The sequence below is a fragment of the Amblyomma mixtum genome, chromosome 3, assembly GCF_055824585.1.
Source record: "Amblyomma mixtum isolate Tamu chromosome 3, ASM5582458v1, whole genome shotgun sequence".
NCBI lineage: Eukaryota > Metazoa > Arthropoda > Arachnida > Ixodida > Ixodidae > Amblyomma > Amblyomma mixtum.
The window spans coordinates 193179407-193196927 of NC_143014.1; the positions used below are offsets into that span (position 1 = coordinate 193179407).

Consider the following 17521-nt stretch of genomic DNA (forward strand, 5'->3'; position numbering starts at 1 on the left):
CGTGTCCAGTCGAAATGGGTGCGAGGGGGAAAAAAAAAATCAGGGGCGCAGAAAGGCCGAACGTGCGAGCGACGAAAGGTGAGAGTGCGCACTTCCAGGTGATGATTGAGACGCGTGCGTTTCGCCGGCGGCCACTGGCGTCACCGGGGCCGCTCGCTCTGAGATTGGAAGAAGGGCTGCACGTCTTGCGGAATCTTCCGTGAAGCTGTTTTTATGTATGGAACAACGTTATTCAGTTGGCTTCAAATACTGCGCTACGGAGTACCAGGGATGCCGTTTGCTTATACCCGGCATACAGGAACGTTCGCGGAGATCTGTGCGTTCAGGGAGATTAAATAACTGATCAGAGAAAAAAAGTATGCCGCACCGTCAATCGTCACCACGGTCGTTTGGGAGCACTGCAGAGCCCTGCTCTGTTGCGAGGAAATTGTTGAAACCCGACTGGTTGGAAACGGGCTATTTTCGCATTATCAATCAGAGATTCGCACTAATGCTTAACATGCCGTTTAACAAAAGCACCACGCAAATGAATTACCTTATTCAAAAGTAGAAATTAGAAGAATAAATAGAATCGCAAGCAGAGTTAGGGGGACTTGTAATTCTTACGAGTGATTTAGTTTTTTACTTTTCTAGCAGAGCAAACGGCTTGAGGCTAGTGCGCGTGTCCGTTTATTTTTCTTTACCCATTGGTGTGGCCGTCCTTTGTCAGGGCCTTTTCGAGGAAGCGAAATAAATAAGATTAGTCAATTTCGGATGAAACCAAACCCAGTAGTGTGCAGCACTGCAGAACCAAAGTATGCTTCGCTGTTGCGTGCGAGATTTCCGGGTGCTGCTGTTGTGTGCTCATATGCTCGTCCACGTAATTAAACAATGAGAAATAACGAGGCGAGATTCATTATTCCTAGTTCATCAACTTACTGCAGGGAAATTCTGCCTGGACGCATTAGCAGTCTGGCTGCGTGTACAGAAAGCACGAGCAATAAATCATTGCACCATATTGTGCTGTCTTTTTTCAAGCTGTGAAAATACCACAGCTTTGAATTAAAATTTTCTGGATGAGCACAACGTTGGCATTCTCATTTACTGTTGCAGTACTCGAGGCCTAAATGTGAGTAGCAAAGCAAGCCGTATGCGCTCTTGGCCGTCTTTTTTTTTTCATGTTATTCTTCCGCATTCAGAGGTGTTCGTATCAAGAACAAAACGACCAAGCCGCTCGCAGTGATGAGAGCAACGTAGATTACAAGCACAAGAGCGTGCGTCATCGACAAAACACTGCACACATTGCGTAAGCAGTGCCAGTTCTCGGGTTAGGTGCCATGCCAACCAAGCCCTGTCGTGACCTGGAGAGGAACAAGTTCGAAGAATTCTTTATATGGTCGTGCATGCCGTAGCAGAGCAGAGTTCGCATCGAAATGCAGAGCACGCTCCGTGTTCTCATGACTATTTCACTCCGTTCTCGCCTGCGCACGAATGTTTCCATTCCACAAAGCGATAAGGCCGCTGCTAGCTAGCTTCCGTTTAAGTCACGGAACAAGTACACCGTCGTATGCGCCGCATTGTTTTGTAAACAAGGTGGCGTCGCGTAGGTACAATTCCGGCGATCACTCGATCGTCCTTGGAGGGGAGCAGCTCACAGGTGGCCATTGCACGTGCTGCCCCGCGCGTGCGCCTACAGGAGGAACTGTCTTGGAGCGGGCGGCTGTTTACAGGGGGACCCTGCGTAAGCGTTTCCCATGGGCCGCCGAGTTCCACGAAGAGCACTGGCTGGGACAGCGCGCAGCCCAGCGGCACAGAGCGTCGGCGGAGGGCTCCCGACGTCAACGCACCTTGCGGCATCCGACGTGCGACCACCGCTCCCAAGCAGCACTTCCTGAAGCACCTTCTTCGGCGGCCCGCCTCCCGCTCGAGCCCACTGCGGCGAGGACTCGAAGAACTCGCACCTCTGGCGCCGCGCGCAACATCCGTGGGAACAATGCCGACCCTTGCGCCGAGCCGGCCGATAAGCGCGCGCTTCCTCGCGTCGCACACGTCAGAAAGTCGTCCACGCGCGGGAGGAGCAGCAGCAGCGGCGACGACGACGTGAGCCGCGACGTCAGCGGCGTGGCGCGGACCCGGAAGTGACCGTCGCGGGAAAGTTTGAAAAAGGGCGCGGGCGATAAGCGGCTGCCGAGAAAGCTCCGAGCGCCCAGCGCCGGTGTCACATCGGGAGTGCGTTCTGCTGCGTGCGCGCGATTTTTCCCCCGCGCCGACCCCGAGCCTTCCCTCCGAGCGTGCTGCTGCTGCCGCCGCGGATAGACCAAGTGCGGCGAACCCGAGCGGCCGCGGGTAATTTTCGACAGGAAGGGAGAGGGGCTGCCGCAAGAGAGGAGATCGCCTGGCCGCGGGGACCGGCCGCCGTCCTCCGCTCGGAGTCTCACCGAACGCCAGTCGCACCGAGGCAGCGGCCAGGATCGGACCTGCACGCACCCGGGTCGCGCCAGCGAGTCTGCAGAAGCCCTCCTCCGCCGGTCGAGCACGCGGTCACCATGCGCGGAGGCGCCGGAGCAGCCATCCTTCTTCTGATGCTCGCCGTCGCCCGAGGTCAGTGCCAGCTGCGCCGCGGTTTCTCTCGCCCTCGATGACAACAGGTCCTTCTCGCGAGGAGGCCAGATGCGTACCCGACGCGGCGACCTGCTTGATTCTCCTGCGATTGGCCCCGCAGCGCTTAACGATTGGGTACTGTGAAATTCGGAACAACCTTTCAGCACTGAGTTCACGAATCTTGACCAACAAGCCTTGTGCACGGACAGCAGATACAGCAGCCGTGCTCAAGAGCTCGAGATAGTGTTTCTTTTTTGCTTGTTTGTTTCTGCGCGGTACAAAGAAATGAGAGAGAAAACAAATAGCGGCCACTGTAGGCTACCGCTACTGCCTATGTATCTGTCCATGTTGTTGCCGTGCAATTGTAATGTGATCCTGTGATGATAGCCCCAGAAATCTTCGTTTCTTGGAGTTAACTCGCAATAACGTGATTTTAATTTGTGAGCTCATACACTGCAACATTTACTTTATCCAAGTTATTAGAATGCCGCCCAACCAAAGCTCGTGTATATCTTTTGGTTCATAACGGTGTGACAGCGTGTTATTATTACCTCTTCCCTTCGTGGTACATTTACTTTTACATTGAGTGTAATATGCAAACGTGCTCGTACAAAGCGGCGAGAGATTTTGTGTTCAGAAAAGCAAAAGTTTCATCCTAGAAGGCAATCCTAGCTTGGGAAATAAATAAATCCTGTCCGAGTAAATTGGTTTGGCTTATGGGGGTTTAACGTCCCAAAGCGACTCATGCTATGAGGGACGCCGTTGTGAAGGGCTTTAACGTGCTCTTCTTTACTATGCACTGACATCGCGCAGCAAACGGGCCTCTAAAATTTCGTCATAATCGAAATTCCACCGCCGCGGCCAGGATCGAACCCGCGTCTTTCGGGTCAGCAGCTGAGCGCCATAACCACTGAGCCAACGCGGCGGCTAGTAAATTAACGAAGCAAAATTTTATCATCTTCGCAAATCGGTTCCGCAAAATGCGCATGTTTCCTGAAATCACAAGTCATGGTTTGATTTCTTTACTAGCACTGATGTTTATTAACTAACAAATAAATTAACTCAATTGAAAATCCGCGATACTACTTCTGCAAGAAAGGCTGAAATGGTTAACTCCACTGATCCTGGCAGAATCTAAACCACACTATTGGTATATATGTGATCATATAGGTGCTTTTACATGCCGCTGTTGTACAGTATTAGACTAAGGGTCTCGCTTGAACTGGCCTTAACACGCAGGCTGGTTGCTCTCTTATAATAATGCCCGCGTTTTATCCTTGCGTGTCATTCTCGCTACAGCCACGGAAATGAAAACATATCACGGCAGCTAGAGGCGGTATTGCATCCCACGTTTGTGAGCAATGTGTGATGACCTTGGAAATCCCGACAGCGTCTTCGGCGGGGATTATTTTCGAAAACACTTTTATATGCTTCAACCGCTTCTTAACTAATGCGAAGCAAGTCCCACATGTGCCGTCTTTAAGGTATAGCGCTCACCGAATTTTTCAACGTGGCCGCGTACTCTGTTCACTGAGCGATCAAACGCGTTTGGCCTTAGCCCATCGTTTTCACGCAAGCACTGCCGAGGCTTTCTTTAGGCTCAGCTCGCCTGAGTACAGCAGTCACATTTCCCCCCCCCCCCCCCTACGTTTCTGTTCGCTTCTGACGTAGTAAAGCGTCTGAAGGAATACTACCATGAACAACACACGGCGCCAATGACTCCTTATTTGATTAGGCACTAATTTCGCTGCGTACTTCCCCCGTCGGATTAGACCTCCTTTACTCTCCACTCGCTGCCCATGACAGCGAGCCACAAGGTGATTTCTTTGTGCTTATTCCGTCGCTGTTTGGTCAGCTGAGGGGGTCGCCATAAGTCACGAACGGCGCCGTAGTCGACTCACCTTTGAATATTTATCGGCCTCGGAAAGTCCATATATGACGGAGTACGCTTATAGCGCTTTGCTTCCGTTTGTGTTTTCTCGCACGCTGTGAATAGCTGTGTAGCCGTCAGATGCAAGCTTGCGACGCCCCACTGCTACCAGAACGGCGTCGACGGAGCAAAAGGTGCAGAGCAGGCTGGTTCTAGAAAAAATGTGTGTGAAAACAGCTCGCGTACTCCGCTTTTGGTGCTTAGTAGAATAGTTAATTCACAAAGCTTCGTTGCGAGCAAAGTGCGCTCGTTGAATATTTAGCGCAGGATCCTCACTAAATTGCTGCGCCGCGTGCTTTATTTTTCTTCGGTATAGCGTAACAGGGAGTACTGAAGTCTGCATTTGTTCGCTGCACAAAATTAACCAAGGAGAGGTTGTATGGCCATTATGTCGAGCAGACCGCGCTGGCTGAGAAAATAGCTGAAAGCAACCCGTAATTAATCCTCCTCATCGGAGATTAATCTTCCTAGTATTCCCGAATTAGATATGTGATTTCTTTTAGAGAGAGAGAAAGAGTAATATAGAGAAAGGAAAAAAGCTTGCAGATAGGGGATGAATAGTCTGATACAAATCGTCAAAATATCACGTATCTCATGGGTTTTTATTTCCTGGAATAAAACACAATGGATTTTTTTTAAACACCAGCAATGTTTTTATCTAATAATCACTCGTAGTTTATTGTTCCAGAAAAAATTGCCACATTATTTTCAGGCTAAAACTGCACATTACATACCCGCGAGATCACTAACTCCGGATACTGCCGGGCTTACGCCGGATTTTTTTCTCGCCTTCTGGCCAGACGAGAAGAAACTACGGCTTACAAAGAAACTCAATTTCTCGAAGACATAATAGGCAGCAAATTGTACTAGCTGCTTCCGTTCATTCTTGCACCGTGCGCTTAGTCGATGAACGATGGAACGCTGTCCTGTATCTCGTGTCGTCGTTTGTGAACGTACGCACAGTGCAAGAATCTCGAAGACAGTCGGCTGGCGCGTACGGCCTTACGGAGCGGCACCGATCGCGGAAAGGTGCCCGAAATCCCAAGAGGCATCTTTGTTCGCTGTGGAAACAAAGTCACCTGAACAGGCATCCAGAAGCGAGAAAGGCTGTTCAGCTTGCCGCGATCTCGAGCTATCCGGCCACTACCTGCTTATGTCACTCTTACTGCTTAGCCCGAAGTGGCCATACCAGTCGGCTGCGTAAGTCGACAATACGAAAAACAACAAAGCTCGAATAGGGCACTGCCTTTTCTCCGTGCCACGTTCATCTGTTTCTTTTACTCCCTCTGCGCAAAGAATTTTCGTGCCTCCTCAGAGCAGCAGCGATCGCAGCGTGTATAGTTGATGGAGGCCAACCTTGACTTCTTTTTTTTTTTTTGCTTTGGCGTCGGCTGAGCGCAGGCTCTGAAAAGCGCGAGAGGAGATGAAAAGAAGATATTGCGCAATCTTCCTCTGGCACGTCGGCGACGAGCTCAGCTGTGCGCGTGCATGATGCGCGACCTCCGAATCGGGCAGCGTTCGTTCCGTCCACAGGGCGCGCTGCCCTCCAATCTGTGGCCAAGGGGTCAATGCTACCTGCCTTCGCCGCGCAGGCGGTCGCAGCAGACACCGGAACGGATCCCAGTGTTCGCTGGGAATGGACCGGCTGCACGACTCGAACGTAAAAGAAACAAACCCGCGGAGACTTGTCTCGTCGTAGGCAGCATCTCTTCCTCCTGTGGGACTGCCTGCTATCAGGTGTCTTCCTGCGGCTTGTCCGTGATGCGTAGTGAGGAGCTGAACGAAAGAAGAGGGGAGAAGGAGCGCGTATCGAAAAGCAACGAGAAAGAGGGGCGCATGCGCCGGGTGAGCGGGGCTCCTCTCATTGGCTGGGACGGGCCAAGTCCTCTAATCGTCGTTTACCATCGCTATTACCGTCGGTCGGTCGCGTAGCCAGATATCATTCACTGCGACACATTGCCTTCCTTGTTGTTTTCCTTTCTTTATTTAATCGTGTTAGCTATTCATCCCGAAAACACACAACGATGTTTCATCAGGACGAGACTGTATCTGTGAGAAAATACCGTCCGTTATCTATAGCTACCTGGACAGCGGACCATATATATTGCGCGCACCAATTTCATGCGGATGAAAATCCACGCTGTAGATCAATGACAACTGTGACCAGGTTGCAAACACATGCTCGCGGGTCGTTTAGCCTGTGACCCAGGGAAAAGTCGCCGTGTCCATCCCTGGGGCTCCTGGGTCGCTACATGCTTTAGAAAACGGGACAAAGTTCATTTTACAGTTCTTTGGCGATTGCAAGGGATCTTATTGTCGGAAATGTTGCAGTTATAGCGCTTCCCCTGCCCACAGTGGCGGTTATTCTGCGTCCACCCAAGGAGGATGACCGCACGATGTAAAGTCTATAGCATCTGGAGTCTTTACAGGCGAGTTAATTCAGCTCTCCTTTCTTGCTTTCCATGATGCTGCTGGGACCTTCATTTGTGAAGACGTGGCGGGACAACACTAGTTCCATTCCACAGAGACCACAATTTTAGATGATTGAAGCTCTGAGGCTGTCATTATGCAGCTAGCCCTATTACGGTAATCGAAACTATTGCAGTCTTTGTCATAGGTTGATGTAATTATTAACTGGTGTTGATGCACCAAAGTGAAGTGACACTGTGGGCAGTAAGGTATAGCGTAGGGGCCTGGTTCTTTAACGTGCCTGGTAACGGGCACGTTAAAGCCCCTCGGGTTATTTAACGTGCCCAGAAATCTCAGTATATTTGTCACAGATGTAGGTGCGTTCGTGCGCCATGGATCCAGCCGCCGGACCTCCTTTCGTAGTTTTAGGGTTCTGAATCTCAAAAAACTTTTGCTAACAGTTGTCCATCTGGCTGTACAAAATTTTGAGAACGCCAGGAGCTTCTCACGGGCCTCACGATGCTCTCCGGTGACCCTATAATGACCACCGGCCAAGCGGCCTGCGTATTTTAGATAGTGACTGTCCGATCGCTTGGCAGCTGTAGAAGACCTGAGCGGAAAAGCAACCAGGCTCTCTTCGTGCGACCTCAGTGCCGCTCGGCTGTCTTTAGGGGCTGACAGTTCGGTGGGTCGTAACGGTCAGTTCCGCCACACAATGCCTACTCTTGCGAAGAATAAGCTATTACTGACATATGAAGCCCGCTATACATGTTTGTCTTTGCGTGCAAGGAGATATTACGATGCGCCTGATAATGCAGGGTTGGCTGAGAAAACTGCGCAAAACGTTCCCAACATCCGGATGCCAGGAAGGGTGCCAAAAAAGGTTTTGTGATGGCCTCCCGAACCCCTCTCATGTTTACGCGCGTGCAATGCGCAGGTGAGGCCAGGGACGAAACCGCCCGTGCGGTAGTATAAAATTGCGATTGATATTGCCGCTCTATGGGCTATCATTTGGCTGGTCATTTCGTGCGTACGGGTTGTATTCTTGGTGAGAGACCACGCACCACTTGATTGTGATTCGTCAGGAGCAGAGCGTACGAAAGCGTTTGGTCCGTTTTAAACGCAAGCGCTGCACAACTTTCAGAGAGGCCGTCTTTCAAGCAGCGATGCTCCAGCCCTGTCTTGATATTTTAGAGCACCGGATGATTGGAAGGTGGCCATGCTAAGAGCGGACACGCTGTGCGGTTTTACAGCGGCACTTGCATCGGGGACTTTTCTCAGGCGCAAAAGTCTGATGGGGCGGAAGGTGGACACTCTCAGCAGTGCGCCATCTGCTTTCATGTGATCTTGGTGCGCCTTGAGTGACTGTAGAGTGACCACTCTCGTGGGGATGTGAGAAAGGGGTTGGGGGCGAGGACAGACGACTATAGTAGCCACTTTCCCTGGAGAGAACGAAAACTACGGGAGCCCAGCCTGTTTTCTCTCGACCAAAGCACACTCGCAATTCGAAAAATAATGGAATGCAATGCACGAGCAAAAAGGAAGCCGTAACGAGCGGAGAGTCCAGTGAGTTATGCTTCGAAGCCGGCCCCATTGGTCTTTCTGCGTCCCACGAAGTGCTTGCAACTGCCGGCGCGAGTAAGCTGGTTAAGCGACGGAAAGTCGGCTGGCGGCTTAGTAAAGCGCGCTTTCAGGTTACCCGGCTTTATCGACCGCGGCGCTGTTGTGAGAAAGTCACGCGTTCCAGAGTTAATCAAGTATCTTTTGCGGCCATCTCCGCCTAAAAAAGATGGGCACCTCGCTTCTTTTTGGGGCAGTAACCAACACCGGACTTCGACGAAGGCGTAAGCGAACGCTGCCCTCTGCGCTGTTGAGTGGGGCCAGTTCTTCGAACTTCCCTGGCTGCCCTCGCGTCGGGCCGGCCGAGCACGAGAAGGGGGGAGTGGGGGGGGGGGGGCGACCTTGTCGGGCGCTCAGCTGGAAGCGACGCTGCGGTGGCCTTGAGACTGGCGCCCTCGCGGGGCTCAGGAAGCGACCCGGACGGAGGAACGGGCGCAGCGCTCGTGGGTTCGCGCTGCTGCGGCCGATGCTTTCCAGGTGCTGTATCCCAGCCGAAAACCGCGAACCACTTCACAGTAATTGCGCCCCCGTTGGCGTGCCTACGCTTTCCCAGGATTTGGGCACTTGCACGTTAAAGGCCTCGGGAGAAGGCAGAATAAAACAAGGAGAGAGGCCCGGTTCATGACCGAACGAGCTGTAACGCCGCGGAGAGCACATTCGACGCTGAAACTGTGTGTGGGCCCCACTGCTGTATGTATGTCGGGTGTGTTCTAGTCATTAATCTTTTTTGTTGTTATAACATAGGCTCCTCTTTGTTATGACCCGGACTTAATGAGGAGGTGGTGGCGACGGTGCATCGTTGATGCCAGTAACGATGAAAGCGAATAAACCTTGAGTCGGAAGGTAGTAAGTTCTCAGTAGCGTAAAAAAAAGAAAAATGAAAAATCCAGACAGTACAAGGAGAGATAAAAACATGAAGAAGGATACTAACAAAAAGAAGAGTCCCAGATGCTGACCCACGCGTGTGTACAATGATCAACGCTGCTACAAAAGCGACCCAGCCTTCCCGTTGTCCCAGCCGAGGAAACGGAGCCGAGTTTTGCACACTAGGCAATGTTTTATGCAGTGCAAATTTCTTTTGTTTCAATGCCACCGCTTCATGGCGTCGCCACAGGAAAATTGGACCCTTGGCTATCACTTCCGACAGTCGCGTCGCACTTCCCGGTAATGTGGTCAGGTGGTGGATCCGTAGAAATTAGACCTGAGGTGGGCTGCACCGGTTCTTGCTTGTCGGGACAGCACCACCATGAGGTCATAGATTTTGCTGGCCTACCAGTTCTCAAGCTGGAAGTTAAGAGTGCTTGTTCGGTCGTTCGGTGCAAACATTTGGCAGAATGTCAGTTATCAGAAACCAACCAGCTATCCCTCTGCATTACAGCTCATTTCAAAGTGGGCGTAGTAAGGCAGTGCCGCATTTTGATCAAGCATCCTACAGCATATAAACACATGGAAGCGGTGCACCGTGTGGCGTACATATTCAATATGCTAATCACGCCAGCTGCATTCATCATATGATATTGTGTCGCTGGCCACTGCTCCCTCATTACCACGCAGTTTTCAGTTAGGAGAAAATATGTAAACATCGCACAGCCCGTAGCAAGGGCAAAGCGTATGTTTGGGACGGCTCTTAGTGCAGAAGAGGCAACAGCTATGCCTTGGTCCCGAAAGTAGGATGACATTTACTAGTCATTGCACAGCCTGCAGAGTCCGATGACAACGGAGCTGTTTCGCGTGTTGGAATAGTAACAAATTGCAAGTAGCTTAGTAAGCCGCTCAATAAAATATTAATAGACTTGGATGACGCATTGCTGCGTCGTCGGCTCGTGCCATTACCGTTATAGTCATCGTCTTCGTTAAGTCAAACCTCCTTAAGAGCCCCTAATTTGTGGTACTCTCCGGCCATGTCAGCGATATCGTGTTCCAGGACAATGATGTCGGTGCTGTGCACATCAGACGTTAGCCCCATTAGTGGGATTTGTAAGCGTCACTTGTACACGACGCAGTTCCGCGAAAAACTGGTCTAGCGCCATAACAACGTCATTTTAACTATGACAATGAGCGCAATGTGGAGCGCGTACAGACTGTGCCCTCCGCCTGACAATATCTGCACGTACAGAACTATCGGCCCAACAACAAACAGCAGCCACAAGCGAGCGAAACGCAGCCGCGCGTCGACTGGCGGCGTGAAACGCGGTGCAAATGAGATGATCTGCACGCAGGGTCGCCCACCGAGCGGAGCAAGTACCTGCCCATCGTCTTCCCCGAGGAGAAGCCGCCGTGTGCCGCCGGCTTGGTCTGCCGAGACATCACGCTCTGCTCGCCGGCTATCCAGCAGGTGCGCAGTGGCGGCCGACCCACCATCTGCGGCTGGAACCGCCACGTGGCCAAGGTGTGCTGCCCGCAGGACTCACGGTCCGGCACGGGCCGCCCCTACACGCCCGAGTTCATCGCCTTCCGCCGGCCCTCGGGTGAGTCCTGCGCTTATACTGACACTGGTGGTTTGACAGATGTAACTCGGGGAGCCCTGACGACACCGAACACACAACGCAGTACCGCAGGAGCGATGCTGTGCGCACTGATGCCGGTACATCTGTCAGAATGGCTTTCGTTTCCGGCTTCATGTTGTGTTTCTGCAACGATACTCGTATGACTTCTTGTACAGCTTCATGAGCTGAATAAGAGGACCGAGATGAGTCTTCCTGCAGCATTCCATCATAATGCGTAATGGTTCTGGACTTTAAGCGTATACAAAAAAAAAAAGAAACCATAAGAACACCCGAGGAAGGAAACACGCCTTTTACTCGCAAACACAATGCTGCGAATAGAAAAAAAAATGTACCTCCAGCGTTTATGCGCGCGTTACAGAGGTCATTAGTCCTAGCTATTGCGCCTGCGTACATACAAAGGAATCAGCACCAATACTTTAGACCCTGTGACCACGCAGATGACATTGGTGTTTAGTCCTTAAGGTCGATCCGTGGATGCCGAACGCCATAACAATACGTTAAGTACGAGGTTACGGACTCCCTGTCTGATTAAGGACTGTGAATGTGCGGGTTAACCGATATCCTTGAGTGCATTGCATTTTGCGTGTTTCTTTTACCATTGTTGCCACTGAATGCCACGTCTGTGACGGCCGATCTTTCGTATATATCAGTGCAATCAAAAAGTTAATTGCCAAAATTAGGGCAAGAAAATTTCTCCCTGCTTTCGGGCCTCTGTGGCCGACTGTGGTCACATCGTTAGATGGCCGTATAGATTTATTCACACATATCAAACAAGCCCTGCATGCAACCGCACCATCGCTAACAGCCACAGAACAGAGACCCTGGACATCGGCTCTCTCATACAGTCTCTGCTATCTGATAAAGCTTTGGTCTTTTTCATGCATATCACTGAAACAGGAGCGCGCGCAAAAAAAAAAAAAAAAGAGGGACGAACACAACGCAGGCCGGGTCACACAACTGCGGCAGTGGCGTACAAGCCCAGTGCTTCAAGAAAGGCAGCCGTGTCCGTTCGCTTTCAGATAGTCTGGGTATCATGGCGATCCGCACCACAATGCTGGGCCGGACAAAATATCCCACCTTGTCAGCTGTGAACACGCTCTAGATTGGCACTACTTCCTTATAGACAGCTAAACACCACTGCCTAGACCATTCCATCGCGTACACACAGTTGTGTTAGCACCTCCTCTCTGGACTGCTGCGAACCGGTTCAGGGAGCTCGCGCCACCGCTTCCACCGTGCTAGCGCCACGTGCCGACTGCAGACCAACGAGCAATATTGCAACGCCCACGGAGGGCCTATCGGAATGCTGGCAAGGACACTTGTCAGCGCAGCGTGCTCTAATTATGTAAGGTACACGTGTGTCGCTTGCGAGCAGAGCAGAGAAGGCTGGCCACTGATCGGCTGGCAGCGTTTTTATGCGGCCTGAACTGTAAAAGTCCTTTCGAATGATTGCATATGAGCCGCGCTATGCACAGGCGGCATTCAGTATGTGAAACAGCCACTGTGCAACTCTTCAGCGTCCACAGTTAAGACGAAAGGAGTGCCTGCAGCAGTGGCGGTGGGGCCGATTATTGGCGACGCGATAGCGCTGCAGTAGCCTCCGTTTCGCAAGCGTTCGTCGTATTGTTTGTTCCGCAGCAGAAGGAGCTATTTCGAGAAGCGCAGTGTTCGCAAACAAAGGATGCCGAGGCGAAGCTGTCGTGGAAGGCGCTCGCATGCCGTCCGTGAATTCCGAAGTGTCGCACATCCTGCGCCGGAAATGCGCATCTCGGCGCACGTGATTTCCTATGCAATAAGCTGGCCCGGGGGAACGGCCCGCTTGTTTCCCGGGAAGGCGCACCAGGGCGGTCAGCAACAGCAGCGGCGGCCACCGGAAGGGCTCCCGGCAGCCAGGAAAGGCTGCTGCAGCCCCCGCTTTCGCGAAGCGCCCGAGAGCCGTCCGCTGGCCAACTATTCTCAGCTGCATGGTCGAGAACTGGCGGCTGGTATGCATTACTAATAATGAGCACTGCGCGTTGGCTCAGCAGGCGTATAGGATGTATGGAAGTTAGGCTGGGTTTGTGGGGTTTAACGTCCCGAAGCTGCACATGGGTAATGAGAGACGCCGCAGTGGAAGGCCCCGGATTATGTTTGACCACCTAGGGCTCCTAAACGACATCGCACAGCACACGGGTGCTTTTGCGCGTTCCACCTCCATCGAGACGCTGCCATCACTGCCGCCGCGGCCAGGATTGAATCTGGCGACCTTTGGACTTAGCAGCGAACGCCGGAGCGTGAAAGCAAAGATTGGCGTCAGTACGGTTGTTAGAGTTGGGCTAATTTTCAGACTTCGGTGGTGGCTATGCATCTGGATGTCGGTATTTTTGCGCATTGCAAGCTGATGCCTGTCGGAGCCCCTCGAATCGAGCAGACCCCCCCCCCCCCCCCACGACTCAGCAGTCCGATTCTCAGAATCAAGATCAATTGCCAGCTTTGTTTCGCATATTAGATGGACCGCAGGACACTGCGTGCATTATTATTAGAACTGTAAGGGCGCATCTGATGCCAGGAAAGGTACCAAGGTTTCAGGCTGACGTGTTTCTTTTTTTTTTTTCTTGCCAAACACTTGCGACCGTTATTATTTACCAGCAGTTTCCGGAGTTACACACTCTCAGTTCTCTCGTCTGCAGGATCATACAGGGGACCTTTTAGAGCGGAGCAATTGAGCACGCTTGGATATGCTCTTTTGTAGCCTTGCGTAGATCCTTGCCTGAACTTTACAGGAGAGCTGTCACAGTTCCGCCCTTTAACTTCGATGCCGAGAGGTATCTTCGTATTAAGCGGATACAGTAGTGAGAGCTACGGGGAAATTATAGAAAGGTCCTGTCCCCAAGCGGATTCGCGACACTCGGCTTGCGCAAATCAGCCGGAATCGCTCGGGTTCCTTCTCACAGCTACAGCGCCGTGAGCGCACATTGAACTGGTTTCGTCTCTCGGCTTGGTCTGGCCGGAGGCTCACAGAAAGACCGCTGAGAGCTCGCTGACGAAAAAAGGCCTGCTCACTGCGGAAGCGCTTTTCTTTTTTTCCGAGCACGTTCCCGATGGTTTCGTCATCGGTGGGGAATCGCCGAAGCTCGAGTCAGCGCGGTATTTTCTTTTCTTGTTCAAGGCCGTCTCGAAAGGCCGCCGCTTGGCAGGTACGCGTGTCGATTACAGCAAAGGGCACCAGAGACGCCTGTCGGACGAAGTCTGGTGAGAGCAGCACGCGTACAGAATGACCTGAACCGATGGCGATGGCCAGTACTCCTGAAAGGTGGGCTTCCACTGAAAGGGCCACTGAGGGGGATAAACTGAGGCTTCGTGTTCTAATGATAAAGCAGCTACTTTCGCTAAAAACGGAGCTTCTAGACGCTAGAAAAGGTTCGAAAGCGAAATTCAGGTATCACCGCCGCACACTGTCTTCACAAAGGCACTGGGGTGAAGTGAAGGTAGTTTTTTTTTTTTTTTCCACGCAGACCTCGGAGGCTATAACTACACCACCATTCACTTCGAAATGGCGATCACGGAGTCTTGTTTTTTTTTTTTCTGTCTTGACGTCACGAGTTTCTGTCAAATGGCAGAGAAAAAAAAATGCACCATTTCAAAATCCATTTGGCAATAAATCTGCCTTCTGCCCCCAAACGAACGTCAGCATATCAAGAAAGAGCCACAGAATCAATTCTTAGAAAATCGGATGGATTTGTCCTGAGTGTTTCTTTCAGCTTGGTTCATGGTTCGAAGGGGGTTTAACGTCCCAAAGCGACTCAGGCTTTGAGGGACGCCGTAGTGAAGGGCTCCGGAAATTCCGACTACCTGGGGTTCCTTAACTTGCACTGACATCGCACAGTACACGGGCCTCTAGAATTTCGCCTCCAAAGAAATTGGACCGCCGCGGCCGGGATCGAACCCGCCTCTTTCGGGTCAGCAGTAGAGTGCCATAACCACTGAGCCACCGCGGCGGCCAGTGATTCGCCATGGAGATGGGCTTCAGCTTTGCACAGATATGTGAAAAACGAGAAGGAAATTATCTCTTCTTGCACACAAAGAGATATGCTCCTCCCTAGCGTTGATGTGCAAACTCGCCATTTTCCAGCCACAGACTCCTTCTGAGCCGCTAAACGTAGTTGGTCTTGAGCATTCACCCGCCTTTCCAGTTTAGGTTCTTGCGCGTGCGCGTGTGAGCACTGTGACATCCCTCTAGTTTTCTTTTCTCTCTGTTCCCTCATTTGGTTAATGTCCCCGCCTGTCCATTTCTTAGTTATCTCGCTGTCAGCTATGAAACACTGACAATCTGCAAGGAAGCAGCGTTGCAGGGGCTGCTGCAGAAGGAACCCCCCGCAACAGAAGTGAACCCCATATTTCGATAGCTCCTACGCTTTCTCCCGGAAGTGTGCCTGTGCTGTCGTCACGTCCCTACCAAAGCACCTATAGTCCCTGTAGCATGCCGAGCCAAGGCCTTGTTCAATCCCTGCATGTTGTCGCGCGCAACTCGGTTCACTTTATTCGACTCGCTGAGCTGAGTGCCGGCCAGTTTATCGACGATGGCGGACTCGGCGATTACGGCATCCGTTTCCTCGGCCGCTGAAAATTTCGGCGCCAGCCTCGTCAGCGCAGCGCGCGCAATCATTACGCTCGAGCGCGCGCCGCTGGCGGCCCGATCGGAAGCGCCGGCCAGCGAGGGAGGCTGGCGAATCGCACGCGGACTGTCGCTTCCTGTAGGGAACCCGCGGAGGAAACTCGCGCGGGGGGTGCAACCTGCGGCGAGGACGGCGAAAACGACCAGAGACGCGCGGCCAGCTATGGCGTATGCGTGGGCCCCAAGGTCGCGGCCACCGCGGGTCTCTCCGATTTGCTCGGCTAGAGCGACAAAACACGCTCGGGAAGGAACGGAAAAAACCGTGGCATGCGCTGGATACCTCGAGCTCACGTTCTTTTTTTGTTGTTGTTTCTTTGTGTGTTCGACGAGGGATATCCCGATTTGCTTGATCAAGATCGATGAAACGCAGACCGATAAGTCACGATACGGCGCGCACAACTTTCTCTGCCCACAGCTGCTACAACGAAAGGCTTGGCCACATTTTGCGGCGGTGAGGCAAAAAATCATTAAAGCCGGTTCTAGGACGCGAGGCAAGGTTCACAAAGCTTTTCGTGCGCGAAACCGCCTCGCGACTTTGCGACTTGCCTCGTGGGGAAGGGGTAGGGCAAGCCTCACCAATCTCTATGGGGGAGGGCAAGCAGCTCTGGCTTCGGCTGGTTTTTGCGCCCAGCAACTTCTCTGAGCGTCTGATGTCTACATGTTGTCTATATATTCGACTACTATTTCTCGTTTAGTAATGGGAGCTCGCAATCAAATGCGATCATTGCAGCGTGCACAAATTCGCACAATATGCGCCACAGGGTGACGCTGACTTGAGGCACCACCATCAACCAGTTAGTTTACATGCTGTGACCATAAACTTTGTGCACGAAAGCTGAACCACACAAACCTCTCCGTCGACAGTGGTCAAGTTACGTAGTCGAGGTGCGAGGTCGTGTTCAGTTTCCACAACGATTAATTTCACTTCAGCCTCGCGTTGTCATTGTTCATCCTTCATTTTTATAGGTTTCTCGAGTTGCAGACCTTGCTTTCATCTGTTATAAATGCTAGCGTTAACGTAGCGCTCCAATGGCATTTTGGTAATACCGGTAGGCATTTTCTTCTTTTTATTTTTTAATTTGAACAAATTTCGAACAATCATCGGTTAAGACATTTTTACCTTGTTCATGTCACGCAGAGTGCGGAATTCTGGTCGTGCCTCAAGTCAACGCTTCAGCGACGACGAAGGCTCCGAAGACGTCCACGCTGAAGACGTCAACCAATACCGCGCGATCTTCGAGTTCAACGCGATTTCCCTCGACAGTAAAGAAGAGCTACGTTTACGGGACGCCATCGAATTCAAAGGTGAGAGTTTTTGTGCCTGGAGAAACACGGACCGATGGTCTGCTTTTTTGGACAGGAAGCTTTGTTAATGCGCTCCCCCCCCCCTTTTTTTTTTTTTTGCGGAGTGGCTATAGTCTAGGGTGACCGCTTCGGATAGACAAGCATTCTGAGTTATGGGCTGGTTATGGTTATGGGCTGTAGGCAACGACTGAAATTTTGCAGTGAAATAATGAAACGCTGTCAAATGCAATGCGAGCGCTTTTTGTGTCGTTTCTTCCGCAAAGCGCCTGCCAGCTATCTAGGTGAATTCGCAAAGTTGTTGTTTTCAAATTCGGCTTCTGATTAGCTGGCGTCCGTGTGCTCTGCAGCTTCGATAGCCGAGACACTGCAGCGGTCAATCGTGGGTCAGGAAGTGGTGGTGTAGCACTCCCACTTGTAACCGTAGAACAGTTTGACCTGACTGTTAATTTCGAACTCCCAGGTTACCAACTAATTCCTCGAAAAAAAAAAAAAAACAGCGGTCGTTAACGCCAAAGG

General features: G+C 51.7%; 2 protein-coding genes across 3 annotated transcripts in view; one reads left to right on the plus strand and one right to left on the minus strand.

Moving 5' to 3' along the window:
• Positions 1-17521, minus strand: part of LOC149353124 (uncharacterized) — a 117591-nt gene that overhangs the window by 15414 nt on the left and 84656 nt on the right. The window lies entirely within an intron of this gene.
• The window catches only part of LOC149353125 (uncharacterized), a 34595-nt gene continuing 19214 nt past the window's right edge, over positions 2141-17521 (plus strand). Inside the window, exons 1-3 of the mRNA XM_089582319.1 lie at positions 2141-2580; positions 10759-11007; positions 16839-17005. Coding sequence (XP_089438445.1) covers positions 2526-2580; positions 10759-11007; positions 16839-17005 — 471 coding nt within the window. The 5' untranslated portion in view covers positions 2141-2525. The remainder of the gene's footprint in view (positions 2581-10758; positions 11008-16838; positions 17006-17521) is intronic.